At 42.9% G+C, this 18,931-nt stretch overlaps 3 protein-coding genes across 15 annotated transcripts in view; 1 reads left to right on the top strand and 2 right to left on the bottom strand.

Annotated features, from left to right (window-relative positions):
• Positions 1 to 13,923, top strand: part of LOC308114784 (uncharacterized protein) — a 32,958-nt gene extending 19,035 nt beyond the window's left edge. For 5 of the 12 annotated variants that reach the window (XM_080471962.1, XM_080471958.1, XM_080471952.1 and 2 more), the window contains exons 17-33: positions 68 to 226; positions 320 to 532; positions 624 to 806; positions 944 to 1,168; positions 1,248 to 1,406; positions 1,526 to 1,738; positions 1,893 to 2,081; positions 2,603 to 2,805; positions 2,989 to 3,057; positions 3,155 to 3,199; positions 3,880 to 3,942; positions 5,307 to 5,486; positions 10,057 to 10,440; positions 10,953 to 11,075; positions 11,245 to 11,355; positions 11,440 to 11,520; positions 12,119 to 13,923. In XM_080471962.1, the coding sequence (XP_080328088.1) occupies positions 68 to 226; positions 320 to 532; positions 624 to 806; positions 944 to 1,168; positions 1,248 to 1,406; positions 1,526 to 1,738; positions 1,893 to 2,081; positions 2,603 to 2,805; positions 2,989 to 3,057; positions 3,155 to 3,199; positions 3,880 to 3,942; positions 5,307 to 5,486; positions 10,057 to 10,440; positions 10,953 to 11,075; positions 11,245 to 11,355; positions 11,440 to 11,520; positions 12,119 to 12,148 (2,630 nt within the window). In that variant the 3' untranslated portion in view covers positions 12,149 to 13,923. Of the gene's footprint in view, positions 1 to 67; positions 227 to 319; positions 533 to 623; positions 807 to 943; positions 1,169 to 1,247; positions 1,407 to 1,525; positions 1,739 to 1,892; positions 2,082 to 2,602; positions 2,806 to 2,988; positions 3,058 to 3,154; positions 3,200 to 3,879; positions 3,943 to 5,306; positions 5,487 to 7,984; positions 8,776 to 10,056; positions 10,441 to 10,952; positions 11,076 to 11,244; positions 11,356 to 11,439; positions 11,521 to 12,118 lie in introns of those variants that run through there. The other 7 variants (XM_080471959.1, XM_080471960.1, XM_080471961.1 and 4 more) reach the window with 7 other exon arrangements.
• Positions 13,924 to 13,961: 38 nt separating this feature from the next.
• Positions 13,962 to 17,414, bottom strand: LOC308114785 (casein kinase II subunit beta-like). Of its 2 annotated transcripts, none has more exons than XM_080471964.1 (7): positions 17,111 to 17,414; positions 16,671 to 16,746; positions 15,361 to 15,463; positions 15,161 to 15,276; positions 15,010 to 15,085; positions 14,731 to 14,920; positions 13,962 to 14,628 (listed from the first exon to the last, which is right to left on the bottom strand). In XM_080471964.1, exons 2-7 carry the CDS (start codon positions 16,740 to 16,742, stop codon positions 14,538 to 14,540), a joined length of 648 nt encoding a protein of 215 aa, XP_080328090.1. In that variant the 5' UTR covers positions 16,743 to 16,746; positions 17,111 to 17,414; the 3' UTR covers positions 13,962 to 14,537. The 2 variants fall into 2 exon arrangements, with proteins under 2 accessions (XP_080328090.1, XP_080328091.1); XM_080471965.1 differs by having other exon boundaries at positions 17,142 to 17,402.
• LOC308114786 (allograft inflammatory factor 1-like) lies at positions 17,327 to 18,891 on the bottom strand. Its single transcript, XM_080471966.1, has 6 exons — positions 18,751 to 18,891; positions 18,570 to 18,631; positions 18,350 to 18,416; positions 18,220 to 18,261; positions 17,978 to 18,143; positions 17,327 to 17,818 (listed from the first exon to the last, which is right to left on the bottom strand). Exons 1-6 carry the CDS (start codon positions 18,767 to 18,769, stop codon positions 17,731 to 17,733), a joined length of 444 nt encoding a protein of 147 aa, XP_080328092.1. The 5' UTR covers positions 18,770 to 18,891; the 3' UTR covers positions 17,327 to 17,730.
• Between the last annotated feature and the right edge of the window lie 40 nt (positions 18,892 to 18,931).

The raw sequence follows: 18,931 nt of genomic DNA, 5'->3' as shown, positions 1-18,931 counted from the left end.
TTTTTTGCGCTCGCTCGCTTTCTGCTTCTGATGAAGAAAAAGCTTCTATTCTGACTCCACTTATCAGTTGCGGTGAAGGAAAAAGTTTTGGTTGGAGGTGCTGAAATGGAAGAACTTCCAAGTAAAACGTTGGTAGTGGCACTGCAACAGGGTGTGACGGCCAGAGAAGACGACTGGTTTGTGCCGCTCGATGTTCCTCTTAGAGAGCCATCCTTTGTGCCACCAGGTACTGCAGATCTGAAACCTGCGTTTCAGTCCGTCTTAACTCGTCCATGTTTGTTTTCAGTGCATTACAGTCCTATTTCCTTGTGTTTCGCAGTAGTTTCCCAGGCTGGCGTCTATCAGAAAGAGATCATTTCTACTGTGACAGAAGTAAAAGCAGTAGAGTCCAAAAGGGAGGTTGTAGTTGAAGAGATTGAGATACTGACAGAGGGGGAGATGCAGAAAATCCTCCAGCCTGTGAGGGAGCGAGAGGATGATTGGTTTCTGCTTCTTGATGTTGTTGCCAAAGAGACATCATATGTGCCTCCAGGTATCTACAGCCTTCATGACATTTTAATTCTAAATTATTACCCCAAAGACAATAATCTGTAGCCAAATTTGATTTATGAATTGTTTTTCAGTTTCTGTGCCACCAAAAATGTATCCAGATGTTCCAGTTGAAGTGAAGGTTGCGAAGCCAAAGTTGCTTCAGACTGAAGTTGAACAGATCAGAGCAATTCCTGCACAGCCACTGCCAGAGAGAGAGGATGACTGGTTTGTGCTGTTAGATGTCGTCCGTGAGAAAGCAGTGATCACACCAACAGGTATTATAATAATAGAAAAAGGTTTTGCAGCCCGTCAGAATTCACTCGGGAACGATGCATTTTTAGTTTTCGTGCTGCTGATTGGTTGTATCGAAGGTGCACCAGTAAACCTCTTGGGGTCTTTGTGTTTGTACCAGTTGCTCCAGTTTATATTACTCCGGACGTGAAGAGGACATTTGCGGCTGAAGTGACAACCACAGAGACTAGAACGTGGAAGAAGGTGATAATTATTGAGGAGAGCAGGCAAGACAGGACAAGCTTCTCTGAAATTAGATCGAGCCAAAAATCAGAGCGAGTGGGAGGCGATGACTGGTTCCTTCTTTTCGACGCCATCAAGACAGAGCCCGTTGTCGTGCCTCCAGGTAGCTTTCATCCGCCGATGTGCTCAAATCTGCTGAAACGGTTGTATCAGATTGATTTACCTTCATGTTATCACACCAGTTGCTGCGATCAAGCGTGTTGTTGACGCCGCTGCTAAACCCAAATTCATCATGGAGGACGTGAGGCCACCGGTGAAGCTGGTGGAGATCAAACCACCACAGTTGCGAAGAGTGGACGATGACTGGTTTGAGCCCCTAGATGTTTCAGCAAAGATATCAGGTATACTGCTGTTTAACTGTTGAGTGGAACCAGGCTGAACAACGTGGCGTCTGTGTGATTTTAGGTCACATTTATCAGTTGATTCAAAAGTTTAATTGGAGCTACTCTTTGTGTGTCAGTGGCTGTGGACGAGCCGGTCAGAGCGTATTCTGGAGTGACAGCGGCAGCAGGGCAGCAGTTTGCAGTCTCTGAGCAGAGAGTGCAGCAGAGCGTAACAATAGTGAAGGAGACGTGGCAGCAGAAGACTGTGGTGCAGCAGAAACCACGCCCAGCAGTCAGAGAGGTGGACGATGATTGGTTTGCCCTTCTCGATGTGGCCCCGAAGAAATCAGGTATAATCCACCATAACGGTGTCGAGCCCGAATATATTTTTGAGTTCGTTTTTCTATCGCAGTTATTCAAATGTGATTCGACACAGTGTTATTGGTTTTTGTGGGAAAAATGTTCGATGATTTGCGCATTAACACCTGGTTATGTTTGAATTAGTTGCTGTGCCCGAACGTGTCCGCTACCCAGCAGAGGTCAGAGCTCCAGCTGTGGCCAAAACAAGGATCACTATCCCTGAGAGGAGGCCGCAGTTTGAGAAACGACTCCTGGAAGAAAGACGTCCGCTCACTCGCACACATGTCAATGATGACTGGTTCACACTGCTTGATGTAGACCTCAAGGAGTCAGGTATTTTTCGTCTTCTCCGGGTTTATTTTTCCTGCAGATGAACAGCTCACACGTCGTTCTTTCATCGCTTCACGACTAACATCTAAGATACCCCGGCTTGTTGTCGCAAGTCCCCGCTTTCACCGTTGTTCAAGAAGCTGTGACTGTACAGCGGTTTGCAGACTGAGATGGATTCTCAACATTTCATGAGTTCGGCTTCATTTAACTCTTAACATCATCAGCTTCTCCACCCGCTGCTGGATTTTGAGAGACGTAACAAGCGCTTGTTGTTCATTCCGCTTTGTCGGCTCACCTCATGCCGTGACGTGTGCATGGCTTTTTCAAACACAAGGAATCGAAGCAGGTACAGTATACGCTGATAACACGGAGACTAACCGCTGAAAGTATAATGGAATTGCCTTGTTTGAGGTGATTATGTGTGTCACTGTGCTGTTTTCTCTGGAGTGATCTTTCCACAAAACTGTGCACACTAAGGCATATTTCCTGTTCTTCATTTCCATTTTTTTTTTTTTCTCCTCTAGTTGCCGTAAGCACACAGAGGGGCACACGTCCCGTCAGTGCTCCGGTCTTCTCCCAAGCTGCCCTGATGGAAGCCGGCATCCCCATGGCCCCCTTCGACCAGCCCCAGACCTCCACTCCAATCAAGACCAGCCGCCAGGAGGAGCGAAAGCTGGAGGTCACAGTAGAGGCGGTGGAGCCGTCTAAAATCGAGGCGGAGGTCAAGGTACTTAATATTACTGTGACTAAAAGCTGATGTGGAGATTATTCAGTCGTATTATTTAAATATTAATGAACCGAATGTGTAGGAATCTGTCGGAAGGAGAAAAAAAAATGAAATGCTCCAGCAGGGAGCAGAAATCACACAAAGCGTGTCTGAATATGAACTGTGTCTCTCTTGCTGCTGTAGTCGGCAGCTTGGAGGGCCCAGAGGGAAGTAGACTCTTCAGTGATATCCACCATCAATGGGGACATCCAGGTTAGTTTCACTGGCCTCTTCTGCATGAGAGACGTGAAGCGCTCGAGCCGACTGGCAGCGGATGCTAACCCGTGTCCCTCTCTCCTCCCTCGGGTAGCACGAGTCTGAGATGTCGAGCGTGGAGGTGGTGCGATTGCGAAAGGTCAGACTCGTAGCGCCGTACATGTTAACCATAGTCATTTCTCCACCTTCATTCTGACGATTCAGAGCTTCTCATTTAAAAAAAAAAAAAAAAAAGGAACTAATCTCGCCTTCTTGTCATGTTGTGCTTTCATAAAACTAGGTCTAAAATGAAATCTACATCAGGTTCGATGCACACAGTTTATCTGAGAGGTAGACTGTAATAATGGGTAGAGTGTCTAAACATTGGGTAAGGTGTAAATAAAGCGCTCTAACTTCAGTATGACGAGAGTATGCTTGCCTCAGAATATCTTTAACAATATCTTAGTCGATTAACAGTTTTCTGGGTCTTCATTTCCTCTCATTGCTTGCTGTTGTAAATGCTGGAATGCACACAAATGCATGATTATAGAATAAATGCACTTAATTAAGAAGGGGCATGATAACTAATGTTTTATCAATTGTTCTGTCGCTGTCATTCTGTTTCTTTCTTCATTATAAGAATAGAAATCTTAAATCAGCCGTTTCTTCTTTGCTTTATCTTAGTGCAACTTTAGCTCGAAAAGAGTTGCATGCAGTCTTATTTGTCTGTTGTATTAACAGTGGTCATAGTATGCATGTCCAACCTGTGGCAGTTTGATGCCAGCCTTTTAAGAGAACTGAAACAAACCACACCTTTTTTGTTCTTTTTATTTTTCACAGAAAAGAGCTAAGAAAATTGAGGGTGACTCAATTTATGTCAGACATAGCCTTTTAATGTTGGAGGTTTGTATCCCTTCTGGAGACGTCGCTCTCCGGCTGTATTTTCTTGCTCTTTGGCACACCGGCTGCTGTTTAATATCACGCTTGCATGTGGCACAAATCACATTTTCTGCATCGACTTAAATAAGTGGCTGTAGATCACATGATTAATGTGCTTGCGTGTGTGTGTGTGTGCGTGTGGCAACACAACTCTAATCCAGGTTGATTCAGGAGAGTGCTGTTGAGCTTCGAGCAAAATGCGAATGCTGGTGTTCATGTTAATGATGCTGCTGAGGTCAAAGACAATCAAGTACAGTCCGAATGTGTTTGGGATTTTTTTTTCAGGCCAGTGCTCATTAATTAACAGCTCGGCTTTATTAAACTTCTAGATCATCCGTATTCTCCTGTTCTTGCTTCTGCTCTATTTTCCTCCATCTCATTCTCCAACTTGTCTGCAAGACATTGCACTTCCTCAGTAATTATGCAAATGCATCTCCTGGCTATAGAAATGAAAATCAATCTGATTGTACAGCTCTGCTGTGTTGTTATGTTTGAAAGAAGTGACATTTTGGAGAAACACTTATCATTAAGTTGTTCTTTAGCACCACAATGGGTTGTGATTACCAGCGAAACCGCAGTACGTTTCCTAGGACGTCTCAATACTACAAAGATCAACTTGGTGCTAATTGTTGGCAAATCAATGCTTCCACTGTTGCTTTTGTTCGTTTGTCTTAAATGAACAGGTTTCCATCTATACAGGGGCTTCATCTCCAACAGCTCGACCCATGTCTGCTGTCATCGCCTCTCCTGCTCTTTGATTTGCAGCCTGTTTCTCTTAACATGTTTCACTGCAGGCTCGATGCAGTGAAACAGATCCTTAACGCTGTGCTAATTAGCTTTTAGCTTCCACCCACTTAATAATCCTCAATGATCCACTTTTGATGAAGTCATGGCACCGACTCCTTGTTGAACCACAGTCAGCGCTCATGAATCTGAATTTTTAAAGAAAGGAGTTGCTGATAATCCGTAAAGACAGCACATAGTGTAAACAACTAGACTAAAGGACCCCTTTAATTTGTGTTTTCCTTAGAATCACCTGTTAATCCTGCTTCTGCTTGTTTTGTTTAATCGGCTCAAATTGCTCCGAGGAAGCTGAAAAGTGACAAAATCTGACTGATTTTTCTTCTTTCTTTTTTTTTTATTCTCTCCTGTTTGTTAATCTTCCCCTTTCTCCTATTATATCCTTTAACTTCCCTTTCATACTCCCAACAAACTTTCACTTTGTGTATTTTGCCCCTCCATTGTTTCCCTGCTCCTTTTGTCTTGGTTGCACTCCTCTCTCCACCCTCCCTCCAAACCCCCCCACCCCCGGTCTTTCCTCCGTGCAGGAGTTCGACAAGCCGCAAGAGGACCTGATCAAGCATCACGCCAGCATCAGCGAGCTGAAGAGGAACTTCATGGAGTCCGTCCCGGAGAACAGGCCGAGCGAGTGGGACAAGCGCCTGTCCACGCACTCGCCTTTCCGCACCCTGGGCATCAACGGTCAGCCTCTGGCCGGTGCAGACGGGGTAAGTGTCACGCAGGAGCTAACGAATCTCCTCAAGTTGATCTAGTGTACAAATTAGAAGGAGTTGTGAATGACACATTTCAACTTCAGTCCTCTCTCACTGGACTGCGACAACTCGTGACAAATTGGAGACACGCGGGCAAGAAAATACACAAATTAGCAACAAGTTTTCACTTGGAATCACACTGAATTGTTCATTTGCTTGTCTGGCAAGAATGTCGAGCAATCGCAATGTTTTGAACTACACTGGGATAGATTCTGAGATATTTGTCACAGCTAACTTTGTTAGGAAAAATGAATACAGACATTCTTAAGATGCTCAAAATCCAACGACCTGTGTGCAAAGCTACACAACTCACAGGTGGAAACTGTTAGTCCAGTCGGACAGGGCAGAAGAGTTTCAATTCCTGGTATGGTTTAGTAACACTATTATATTTAATGTGCAGACATTTGTAATGTAAAAACACGAGATTGTCCATATTCTTTTTGGTTATATATTTAGTTCTGTAGTTATTGCACAAGATTTCTTCATAAATTGAAATACTACATTAAGGAGAAGGAATGATTTACAGAGGCTCTTTCTGCTGTTGTTGTTGTTGTTGATGGTTCTCTGAGAGTTTGAGCATTGTGTACGCATGTACAGCCTTCTCCAAAGCTGCAGCATGGGGTCTGCGACACACGCATGCGTATGAAGAATGCAGTCACACACATGCAGTGACTCTCGCTCCCTGACACAACAGACTGATGTGTGCGAGGCATCTTATTGGAGGAACTAGATTGGTCTTACCTGCACTGGATGCCTCTCAGCCATGACCTGTCTGCATTGCATGACTGACAGACCCGACTTCCTTTTCTACTGCATGACACCAAGCTGACCACCACCATGAGGTTTTGCACGATTGAACAAAATTATTTTATTTCCCTTTTTGCTGTCCCTCCTTCATCATCGAGCTTCCTGTCATCCTCTGGTCTTTGCTTCCTTTTCTTTTCATGCTGCTTTCACATTTTTTATTTGGCTGCTGCTTCCTCCAAGGATTTGGTTGTTATTTTCTATAAAGAGACAAGGCCTCATTCACGGTTGTATCAGCAATTAATCTCCCTCTGTAGTAAACAATAACACAGATGTCAAAGCACAGCAAATATACTGTTATTATTGCCAGTAATGGTTTCAGTTCAGATTACTGCATAAAAGCTTTCCTGTGAAGTGCAAAATTGTAATTAGTTACGCTGTTGTCACATGAATAAATGTAGAGTCACTTTGCATACCTATTGCATCGAGTGCTTTCGTGACTGCTCGGACACAAAAGCACTTACAGACTGGAAAAGCAACGCCTTCCAACACGTCGTATTGTCAGGATGCATTAGAGCTGCAGTGTAATGGAAGCACAATAACCTGATCACTGAGGGCACGAAAACCAACACGTGTTTGATGTAAGCAGCCTCATAAACATCAGTTTTACCAGCCACTTTGTTCTTCTGTTGAAGCCCAGAGTCAGAGAGCATTTGTACTGACAGAAAACTCTGAGAAAAGTGAACATTAATGAAGCTTATTTGTCCCTGTGAGAATTGTGGCGTTAATTAAAAACAAGCCTCACTTTGTTCTCCTCGTCCAGGGGGCTGCAACCTTTGGCTCTTTAGTTCCTCTGTATTGGCTCTCTGAAGCTTTCTGAACATTCTATGTAGAACAATTTTCATCCTATTATCTTATTAAAAAAAAAAAAGCATTCCTGGAATATTTTCAAAAAGAGTCGATAAAATGGTTTCAAAAGGCAAAAATGGCAAAAAAAACAAAAACAGGACAAAATAACTAAGAAAGAGGATGGACTAAAACATGATTTTAAAAATAAAGATGTGCAGAAAAAGGAGCAAAATATTCGAAACAGTCAAGAATGTACCAAACACAGGTCAAAGGGTTAAAATGACAAACATGACTAGAAAAGAAATGGCGACAAAAGCTAAAATTCTAAATTGTAGTCATGAAACATTCCGAATGTATTTTTCACAAAACTACATTAATAACTTAATAGCTGCGTGATCTTTTATGAATGAACATGTTTTGTAGCTCCAGAAGAATTTTAATTAGGTGGAAAGTGACAAAAACGTCTCTTTTGATGGGAAAAGGTTCCAGACCTCCGACTTAGTCTTTCTGTAAACTGCTCATGTTGTAAATATTTATAGTAGTTTTAAGTTGCCTTGCTATATTAAAAAGAAAAAAAACAAAACAACAATCTAATTGAATTGCCGCAAGTGTGGATGACTTTCTCTCTTTTTAAAAAAAAAAAAAAAAAAAAAAAAAAAGACTTGTCTGACATGGGACGAAAAACAAAAAGCATGTGGCATTAACGTTTCCATGTTCTGGATAACAAAGAGTTCTACTGGAATGAAGCCTGCTGGATGTTACAGTCTCAGTAGCTCAGTCGGTCATTACAGACATTGCCGGATTCCTCTCTCTCATCTCTGTTCCCTCCTCCTCCTCCTCCTCCTCCTCCTCCCCTTCAGTTTGTCATCCGCCTCCCGCGCGGCCCCCTGCTAGACTTCTACTCCAAACGCAGCTGAGGGGCCGTCTCCACCCGGCGCCAAGCCCACACAGGTGTGAATGTGACCCCACGGAGACCGCGCCTACTCCATCTAACCATCAGCTTCTCGCTGTTTCTCCTCCTTCTTTCGCCTCCTCTGCAACATCATTCCAGCACTCTTCATCCCATCCTTTTGCTCCACCTGCGACGCTGAACTATTGAACTTTTGATTCTTTTCTTTTTCTTCCCACTGCGATGCCCTTTCTCCGCCGTCTCCAGACTCAGACCTTCTTTTACAAAGAGACTGATTCGGACTGAAAATGACAATCAACCTCCTGCTGTTCTTGCATTTTCCCTGATGTCTTTTTGGACTTTTAACACTTCATCAAACATTTGCTAAAAAGTGAATTTTATCTGGGAGTTTTTAACGTCTGACCGTATCACTCTGAGTCCACTTTTATACGCACATCGAGCTACTATTTCTATCAGTCGTCTTTGGATGGTTTGACCACTGTGACCCACGTGATTTGCACAATAGAACACAAATCAGTCTCGTCTCTGGGGAAAATGTCAATGTTCTTCTTCACCGTTTAGTATTTTTTTGTTCCTGAGGTGGGAAACCTTGATGAGGCAGCTGAATTGTAATACTTAGTAACCTCGTTGTCCTTCACCGGTACTTGACAGGCAGCGTGTAGCAGCTGCAGACATTCCCTGTTGCATGAAGTTTGACAATCAAGCCTGACCAAAGAATAAAAGGCATTCCATATACAGATCATATGACTGTTTTTTTTTTTTCTCTCTTGTGAAATAGATGTTGTTCAAGACAGATAATACGAAGCTTCATTGTCAGCACGGACACATTCTTAAAGTTAAAACAGCACTGTGCAAACACTTCCAACATGTCTGACAGGAATGGTGTGATTACTGCAAAACTTCTGACTCTTCCACATTTATAGGTGCAATAAGCCAAATCATAGAACTAATATTAAAAGTCTTATCTAAGGGTGAATTAGGTCTCTTGGACATATTGGTCAATATCACAGTCTGTTTGGGAAGCAAAGGAAGAGACAGAAGAGTTTGAGTCAGCGGATCTGAAATGTGTTTTGAAAAAGCTCAGTGCAGAATTTCCACCCTAAAAAGTGTCTACCCTAAATTCATCTTGTGTTTATTCACTTTGCATTCTGTCAAGTGATGATCTAATACACTTCTGACTTTGCATTCTGGCCTAAAACTTTTGCACAGTGACTGAGGAAGGGATAAGAAAGCTTGAGAAAATATATATGTATCAGTTGTTATATTCAAAATATATCCAGTGTGCTGCTAAATGTTTTGCGGAAAGTATCGATGGCAGTTATTATTATGCAAATGCCCTGCTCTGTGGTTCAGAATATATGAAGTACGGTTGTTTGAGATTCTAATCTAAGTCGGCTGACTTCCTGTGGTAGAGAGACGGACTCACTGTAGAGCTGCTGGAAATTCCAATTTCTTTACTATATTTGTATAAACAGCACTCGTTTCCTGATGAAGTGATACTTGCAGAAATAAAACCAGATTAGACTGATATAAAGCTGCAAAGCCAGTAAACTTTATGGCTTGAGTGACATTTTTCCCCAGTTAATGATGGTGGCTTTTTTTTCTGTAATATTGAAGTTCCACTAGTGAGAAGACAGCAGAGTACAGCTCTGTAAATATTGCAAAAAACTAGTATTTGCTTTCTGTCAGTACAGTTATCTGCATCTCCTAATAAAAGGACAGGCCAGTTCCATCTATGACACTTGGATGGAGGTGAAAAGCTTCTCATATAACCCAACATGAGATCATTTAAAGTAGCCCTTTCATACAAAGGTGATTTAACCATAAATACTACCGGGCCATTGGCTTCCCTGGCATCTGTCGTAGTAAATAATGTCAATACTTCATACTTGTGGTCACATATACCTTATGTGCAGAGTTTACTGTTATTTAAATCATGTACAGGCTTGATATTCCTACATGGCCAGCAGGATACGACCACGATCACAAAGTGACTATTTTATGTCTTTTTTTTTTTTTTAGAGCGCATGCTTTAGTTTCCATTGCAGTGGTTCAGAGACAAAGGCCACATACGAGGAAACCAGCAGTAATTTGGGCTTTTCAGACGAACCCAGTCCCACCGTGAGCCACGGGAGTGAGCCTGCCAGAGCTGAAGCCCACAGCGCTCCCGTGGACGACCAACCGTGTGGTCAGGAAGACCCTGTAGTGTTTGAGACGGTGCCGGTGGTAGAAGTGGAAATGGCCCAGCTGCCTCCCTCCCTCGATCCCTCCTGTAAAGCTTTAGATGAGACGCAGGAGCACGAAGGACGGCGTCCCGGAGGGTCGGAGAGCTCTGGGCGGATAGCCGGATCGTCTCCGGCTTCCTATTTCGGGAGCGACGTTCCGCGGGTCACACGCTGCTTCCAGGTAGCCTCCCGACTCCCTCGGGGCGACGCCGATTCTTTCCCTGCTTGGCCTGCGGCCGCCGCACTTGCTCACTCCTTTGCAGCACCGTGACCAATCAAAACCTGCGAGTCAGTAGCGGTGGCATGAAATATGAGAATTTCCCGCGAGCTGCTGCAGAGGTGTTTTGCACAGTGGCGTGCTAAAGTTTCTCACTCTGGTGACGGGTCGCTTTTAACACGGGCTCCTTCTCCTCCTCCACAAAATGAAAACATTGACCTCACTTCATCTTTCCAACCCACTAACGGCATGGCGTTTCATTCTTAGTGCTTGGTGGTGGGGGTGGAGATCACAGGGTTCCTCTCTTATTTCGAGAAATAGTGATTGAAACATTCTCGGTGAAAGGAGGAGGTGGTGGGGGTGGGGGTGGGGGGTGTTGCAGTGAAACGCATGGCGTGAAAGGAAAATGATTGCTGTGAGATGCACAAGTGTTTGATTACATAGCTGCTCATGGAGCTATGCTCCCGTGTTCACAGCCCCCTCTGGTGCAGACCCAGACTGTCACCATCACTGCTGCCTCCAACTCCTTGCCCAGTGGCATCTCCACCACGGAGGTCCCTATCGTCCCGACCAAGACCGTCACCTATCAGTCTTCACAGGTAGGGGCTCCGACCTGCTCAGCCCTCGTCGGTCTCTCGGTACTCGGGCGGCAGCAGAAGGTGACGATAAGCAGGTCTGGGAGGGAGTAGGTCCCGTGTGCTCAGGATAGAGTCGTTTAGAAGCCGTCACTCAAGTCGACTCCCCCCGCCCCCCACCGGTATGTTTCAGGTAGCCGTTGACTGGACGGACGAGGACAAAGACGGCACGTCGGCGTCCACCATTACCTCGGAGACCATCAGCGGCACCACAGTCACCACCACCACCACTCACATCTCAAAGGTCGGCAGTGGAATTCACACTCCCTTCCTTTCACGTCTCGTTTTACGTGCCTTTCAAATACTTTGTATGTTCTTTCTTGCACAGGTTGTGAAAAGCGGCTCTTCAGAGACTCGTGTGGAGAAGAGAATCGTAATAACAGCAGATTCTGACGTTGATCAAGAGAAGGTACAAAACTACATTCCCTCTCTTTTGTTCTTCCCGGTGTTGGGGAGCTCAGGCTGCGGGTCACTTGTTTGTTTGCTCTGATGACCGTGTCCTCTAAGGCAAGATAATGAGGCTGGTGTTCAATTACAAGCAATCCCGGTTGGATATTTGCAGGCTGGGTGCTGTTAAGTGACGCTTCCTGGAAGGTGACAGGAGCTAAAATAACGAGTTTAATACAATGGAAGGTTGGTTTTTTTTTAAAGGCAGGCAGAAAGTGAAGGATTGACACTAAATGTGAAAAGATAAATTAATAAACTTCCAGGTCTTCAAACTGTAGGTTGACTTGAACACGAGGCGACTTGAATCCTCACACTTTAGAAGTACAGAAATCAATTGTAATAATATAAAGAGGACTCCGTAGTAAAAACTTCTACCGTCTGCTTGCTTTCACCGTTTCAATGTAACTCTGAATAATCATCCTGAAAGCACTAGAACGTAAGGAATGAATAAATACTCTAGTAAACTACAAATACCTAAAAAAATAAATCACCTTTACGAATACATTTCCTGTCATCACAGTTCTGAGTTTGTAACTTTGATCTGCTTGTGTGTGTTGCAGGGAAAACATGGGGGAGCATCGGCATTGTAACTGAATCAGGACCTCCTCTCGACTCGGCACGTCCCTTCTCACACATATCTCACAGAAAATCTCTCATAAATCTGCACCCGAATGGATCAATAACCGAGTGGGTAGCAGATCCTTTTAGGGTTTGTTTTTTTCCCAGTTAAACAGTTCAGTAGGCAGGGCTGCACTGCGCACAGACTCCAATCAAAACTCTTACATCATCCCGTTGTTGTGAAAGCTTAGCGAGTTCGTATTCTGTTGGTTCCAAAACCAGCATTTTTGAGTTGTGTGTTCTGTTAAGTTTGCTTTTAAAATGCTTCTTTTTTTTTTCCCTAGTGGTTTTTACATTGTTGATTTTCTACAAAAGCGTACTGTTTCCTGTTGTAGTGTAGACGCCATTGTCAGCATCTTCTCCCTTGGTGCTGCTCGGGGAACGTTAAGACTACATTCAAGGGAACTCTTCACTTCTCCTCGTCGCTTTGCCCACTTGAATTCAGGAGCGACGTGGTTTTTACGTGTGCAAAGGAAAAGTAATGACATACCTCTCTCAAATCGATACGTCAACAAAGGTGTTTTCTGCTCAGATTTGGAGTTTTTAGCTTCGTTTGGTGCTCAGGTACAAAAAAAACCCCAACAAAAAACACAAAACTGAAATCGTTTTACTTCCCCAGCCAGCCAAGAAGCCGTAGCGCACACGCACGCACACGCACGCACACGCACACACACACACACACACTTGTAATTTAAAACAAATTGATCTATTTTGAAATATTTCTCTATTTTATAGAAGTACATGTTTTTTTATAGTATTTGTACAAATTTGAGGTTTTTAATTTAAATGGTAGGTTACCGTCGTGCTGAAGGTGTCAGGTCTGGTTCAGACCCCGAATCGTTCTTATTCGTTTCCTGCTGTGGTCCACCGAGTCGATCAGGAATGTCATCGCCGTTTAGCGTAGGCAGTGGAGTGCCCCCACCCCCTTCAAGTTTCAGAAAGTCGCTTTGAACATATTTGTGGTTGGTAAGAAAGTTTTACAAGCTTCGGTCTGTTTTTAATCTCAGGTTTTGATATTGTTTGTAAGACCAACACAGACCTCCATATGATTGTATGAGGAATGTCCCATGTATGTATATCCATCTCTATTGTAAATGTACATTTCATGTCCAGTCAGGTGAGTGAATAGAAAAGGAGAAAAATGAAAAAAAAAAAAGCTTCTCTGTCACGGTAACCACGCGTACGAGACGAAGGCAGCTGCCCCGCTATACGTGGCTTTTTAATCACAGGAGCAAAAATGTTTTTTTTGTTTTTTTTTAACATGTTCTACTATACAGTAATTTATTTGTAAAGTAGAAAGAAGAAAAAACTTTCTTGTGATTTGATGTACTGTGATGTTTCAACTCGAGCTGGTTTTCCACTAGAGATGTCACCATGTTTAAATATTGCATTTCATTATCAACCGAGTTTGTAAAGCCTTTTTAACCACGTAGTCCGAGTAGGTCGCTGTCTCACTCGCTGTTTTCTTGTACTTTTTCCATAGAGAAGAAAATATATGAATCCTTTCTAGATAGCATGTTTGTTAGCACTTTTGTTTTTTTAAAAACCCCAAAATGAAGCCATTGGTTATTGTAGCTACACGACCAACAACCACAACCTCTCCTTAATGAAATGTAGAATTTCACGTCAAGGGAATAATTTAAAAAGAAAAAAAAAAAAAAGTAGCTTTTAGAAAATGAAAACTATTGTTGCTTTGTGACTTCTCCCTGTCTTTTTATGAAAACAATAAAATAAGCATTTTGCATTTCATTGGGCTTTTCATCTGTGAAGTACACAAGAGACAGATCTCAGTAGGAAATATTTAATACTTGCTTCATGGATGTTCTGCATGTTATTTTTAATCATGATGTAAACATGTTCTATGAATACAGTAACATCGGGACAAGAAGAACTGAACAATACAACTGATATCAAGCTCGGGTTACTTTGAAGATTAGCTCAGACGGTCCAATTTGGCGTTTTTATACTCTTGAACGTAGCACCCTAATCGCGTACTGCTAAAGCTAAACTCGGCACGTTGCAACGTCCGTTCCGGAGTCTTGACGATCATCGATAAGGCAAATCTTTCTTGGGCTGGTGGTGAGATTTCTTGTTACATTCAATCACCTGCAAATCCACGGAGTCAAAGTCCTCAACAACCTCGACACCTGGAGAGACGGACTGACATCGATTAGAAGATTAACCTTTAGCGGACAAGAACTCGACGTGCTCCAGGGTGACGGAACTAAATCTGAACAACAACAAAAAAGTTGAATTTGCAGAACTGTACAGGCATTTATTTTGGAATTTGTGAAACCAGTGCTTCAAACGGGGTTGTAAACAGCTCAGTCTTTGAGTCCAGGTCACGTCAAAGCCGAGGTCTTATCGAACCGTCTTGGCCGGGCTCTTGAAAGTGGAAGCGGCCTGCAGCTGGAGCTGATAAGCCATGGGGTGAATCTTAAAGCCATATAACCTGAAAACAAAAGATCCGACAGACGCACATTGTTGACATGAAGTTTGGCGTTTCTCACATGAAAACATTGTGTAAACGGGGCGTAAACAAAAGGGTACAAACCTGGGCACGAACTGGTTGGCGGGACGCTTTGGGCGATACTCTGGGTGCACCATGAACAGCATGTGTGGGAAGCCTGTGCCGAAGTAGGCTCCGTCTGTGTGGTGGTGTCGGGACGACTTGGGGGTGTACACGTCCATACACTTGGGGCAATAAAGCTTCACCATTGCTTCACCGGGGATGTCGGACAAACCTACGACGGAGAGGAGAGTTTCCTCATTACAGACGTCAAATGGGGGAGGGGGGTTCTTTATTGTGACGGAGAAGAAAAATGAGGATTACCAATAGGAAGCATGGGCTGGTTCTCACAGTAGACTCTGGGGCAATAACCAAAATCTCCTTGTTGGTACTTTTCCAGCTGTGAAGAACAAACTGGTAAATTACCGCCGCTTATCGGGTGGCGGGAGTTTATGTCTACAAAGTAACTGCTCACCATTTGTGCGATGCCTCGGTTTGTGAGGATGTAACGTGCGTGTATGAGCCCGTAGAGCATCTCCGCCGCCTGCTCGATCAGGTCGCTCTGGTTGGGGTTATCTTCTAGCTCCTCATCTTTAAAGATAAAAGCCAGTGGTGTTGAATAACTCGTCGTTACGTACTAGACTGCACTGCTTTGAAACCACTTGATAATCTCACCCGGCTCCAGGTCGAGAATCATGTCCAGAGCCTGGCGGTAGTGAGGAACCTGCTCGTTCAGACCCGTCAGGTTAAACTTGTCCTGAATGTAGTCCTCATCAACCTATAACAGCGGGAGGAGATAATCAATGGCTATTAATGGCATGAATTCCTGTCGCAGCAGCACATTGCTTCAGCACACTGATGTGGAGTCGTTATGTAAGAGCTTAACGGGATTAGTTGGGCGCTGCCAGTGAAGAAAGTGAGTGGGGGATAAAATTAGCAATGGAGCGTTTGCGTGCAGACAAACCAGTGTGTTATACACTGATCACACAATCCCCTGGTATTTTTATTTCAACTGCATTTCCCCTCACATGTCTCTGAAGGTGCTGCCCCCCTGCGGTGCAGGGGGAACAATAAACACACGGCAGCTGTTTATCTCTTATGAAGAGAGCAGGATGGAAGATTTAGGAGCCCTGCTGGTAAAGAAAAGCACTTTGTTGTTATTTAAGATTGGATGATGCACTTCCATGACCTTGACATGCCAGCCATGGGTTTAAATGAAGTGAATTTTATTGGTTTAAAAAAAATATATACATCTTTTTTTGAAAATCACGTCACTTTAATATATCAATTGGTAAGGTACTGGGCAGGCTAACAGGAGTCTGTAAGCAATAAACAAATCGGCCTTGTCTATAAATAGGTTGACAAAAGCAAAAATGAGAAGTGGTAATTGGTAGAGGAAGCTCGTGCACTTATACTGTTATGGCAGTTCCTCTTATTTATCTTTGTTTATTTTAAGTGAGTATAGTAGACGCACTCTGTCCCCATCAGTAGTTTCCAACATCACTTCTGCACAAGTGAGGAGCACTTTTGACAATGATGATATTGATAACTTTAACGTGTCCTGAAACAGACGTGTGGAAAGTCAAGGCCGTTTTAAGAAACTTGATAAATAAAGTAAATGTCTTAACGGAAAGAAGCACAGTCTCTAAACTGCAAACGATTTGCTTCTTTTTTAGGATTTTCAAGGTTATAGCCACAAATGTCACTTTCGATAGTGTCCAAGACTTTATAGAAGCATCTCTTTTCAATTTTAAAGCATGTTTATGATCTTTTTTTTGGTTTCAATTTAAATGTAATAATGCTTCTCCCATTGTCAAAATCGGCACCCTACCTGACCAGGTAATCTTCCATAATCTAATTATTTAAAGCTATAAAGCAGCATGTCACTGACTCCTGGTGACCTGAAGTCAGGTAAGTGTGTGTGTGTGTGTGTGTGTGTGTGTGTGTGTGTGTGTGTGTGTGTGTGTGTGTGTGTGCGCGTGCACCTCGCAGAAGAACTCGTTCCCTCTGAGTCCACAGAACCATGAGATCCAGGAAACCTCCTCTGAGCTGCTCATCCTCCTGACAAACCGAGCACAGCTGCACTCAAACACATTTGATCGACAACACACACTCACACACACGCACGCACACCTCCAACTAGCTCACTGCACTAACTTCAAAATTACACTTTCAACACCATACGTCAACATGTTCGTATTAGACTGAATCTGACACGTTCGAGGCTTTTTAAAAATGAAATATAATCTAAGCTTGCGCAATGTTTGTTTTGCCTGTCTTCAACGTTAGCTCCTGGGTTAGCTCGCTAGCTCGCCTCCGCGTTAACACGCGCAGTGCAGGTCGTAAAGTAGTTAACCAAAGCAAACTCGACACGTATTCAAATGCACTTGTCCATTGTTGCTTACACTAACTGGGTTTTACTCACCTTTTTATTCGATAAAAATCAAAACATTAACCTGAAATTTTGGCTAGTTTGTCTTCTCTGTTGGTGACTGACGCCACTTCCGATCAGTAGGATTTCAAAATAATATTATCCCCTGACGCGTGTTTTTATTTATATGGCCCAAAGAAGAAGAACAAAAACACTCGTTTTAACCTCCCATATAAAACTAAATTAATGAAGAGCAATACGGTTTTCTTTAAATTCTAACTTTTACTGACGTTCAAATACAATCACAATAACAGAAGTGTTCTAGTTTCCCTTCTGTCTGGTGACTAGAGCCACTTCCGGTATATCAGATTTCAAAATAACGTACACCACTGACGCATGTGGTGCTTTATGTGGAGCAAAGAATTAAAACCTAATTAAACTAAATTAATCAAGAACATCACAGATTTCTTTCACTTTTCAACTTTTAATGACGTTTAAATAAAAATCACCACAACATAGAAATTGTGGGAAATAGTTTTACATTTAACTAAAATTTGTAGCAGGACACACAACAGAATCAATCCAATAACTACTGTACTTTTTCTTTTCAATTAAAAGGCCGAGTTGTAAAATTCACGATGGTGGTTTTTTTTTTCTTCTGCAGATCATCTATTTCACGGCAGGTCTGAAAACGTTTTCCGGCAAGGTGGTCCAGTTTCTTTCAGCTCCTGCTCTTTTCCCATTCCTTCAAACATCAAGATCCTGAAACCAGAGAGCAAGCACACTCTAATAATCACTTACATGTTACAGTTTCTGTATTTGTTTGTTTCCCCCCACCCACTTGTTTTAATCTCCCATATAAACCCCAGTATGACCTAAATCTCCACTTGTTCTCTATATTGCCACGTTTTGAATACTCACAGTTTCAGAATTGCATTTCTTTTTCCCAGCATCATATTCAGAAAGTCACTGTAGCAGATGACGTCTGTCGACACCCCTCCGGCCACCTCAGACATCATCTTTTTTAACTCTAAGTGGGTCTTTGCTAGTCCAAGTTTTTCCAGCATTCGTTTCAGGCCCATCATATCTGTAAAAATGATTGATCACAAGAAAATAAGGAAATTTGTATGTTTGTTATATGAAAACATCCTGACCTAGTTTACCTATTTCCCCTTTGTCGTTGAGATCAAACTCCATGTATTTCTCTGTAAAGCAAACAAACGTCGTTTTGAAAGACTGCATAGCAAATGGTAAAACAATAATCTTTGGACATGACCGTCCTTGAATGCTTACTTTTAAACATTTCAAGCTTTGAAGTCAGGTCTTCCTCCTCTGCATACTTGGGATCAGTCAGAAAAGCCTTTGGATAAGATAAATACAAGTTAAAGAAATACATGCAAACAATGTACTATGGATAGTTGTATGTTTTGTGTTTTTATGTTGACATTCTGTGTAGAAACAGATATAAGTGACCTGATGAAAACCTCAAACCTTGTCAGTTGTCAGTACTCACCTCATTTATGGAGTTTAAATTGTCTTCCTGTTGAGACTTTAGAAGACCGTATGCTTTACCGCCTGTACAGAACAAGTAATTGTTTGAATTAACCACCGGAAATCAAAAAGAAACAACGTTTCTGTACCTGAAGCAAATATTTTAACTAGAACACAACATGACAGAAAGGAACCAGACTAACCTTGAACACTTTTGTCCATCTCTGTGAGAGGCGCTCAGAAACTGTGACACCAGTAGCAAACAGTTGTGATGGTGTTTCAGTAAATCAAGCCACAAGAGGAAGTGGCGCAATAGCTTCATTTAGCCCTGGTGAAGTTCCTCTGTTACATTTAAGACTGTGTCACGCCGAGGTCAACTGGGTG

The sequence above is a fragment of the Lipophrys pholis genome (assembly GCF_963383615.2).
Source record: "Lipophrys pholis genome assembly, chromosome: 9".
Classification (NCBI taxonomy): Eukaryota; Metazoa; Chordata; class Actinopteri; order Blenniiformes; family Blenniidae; genus Lipophrys; species Lipophrys pholis.
This window is presented reverse-complemented; position numbering and strand designations above follow the sequence as displayed.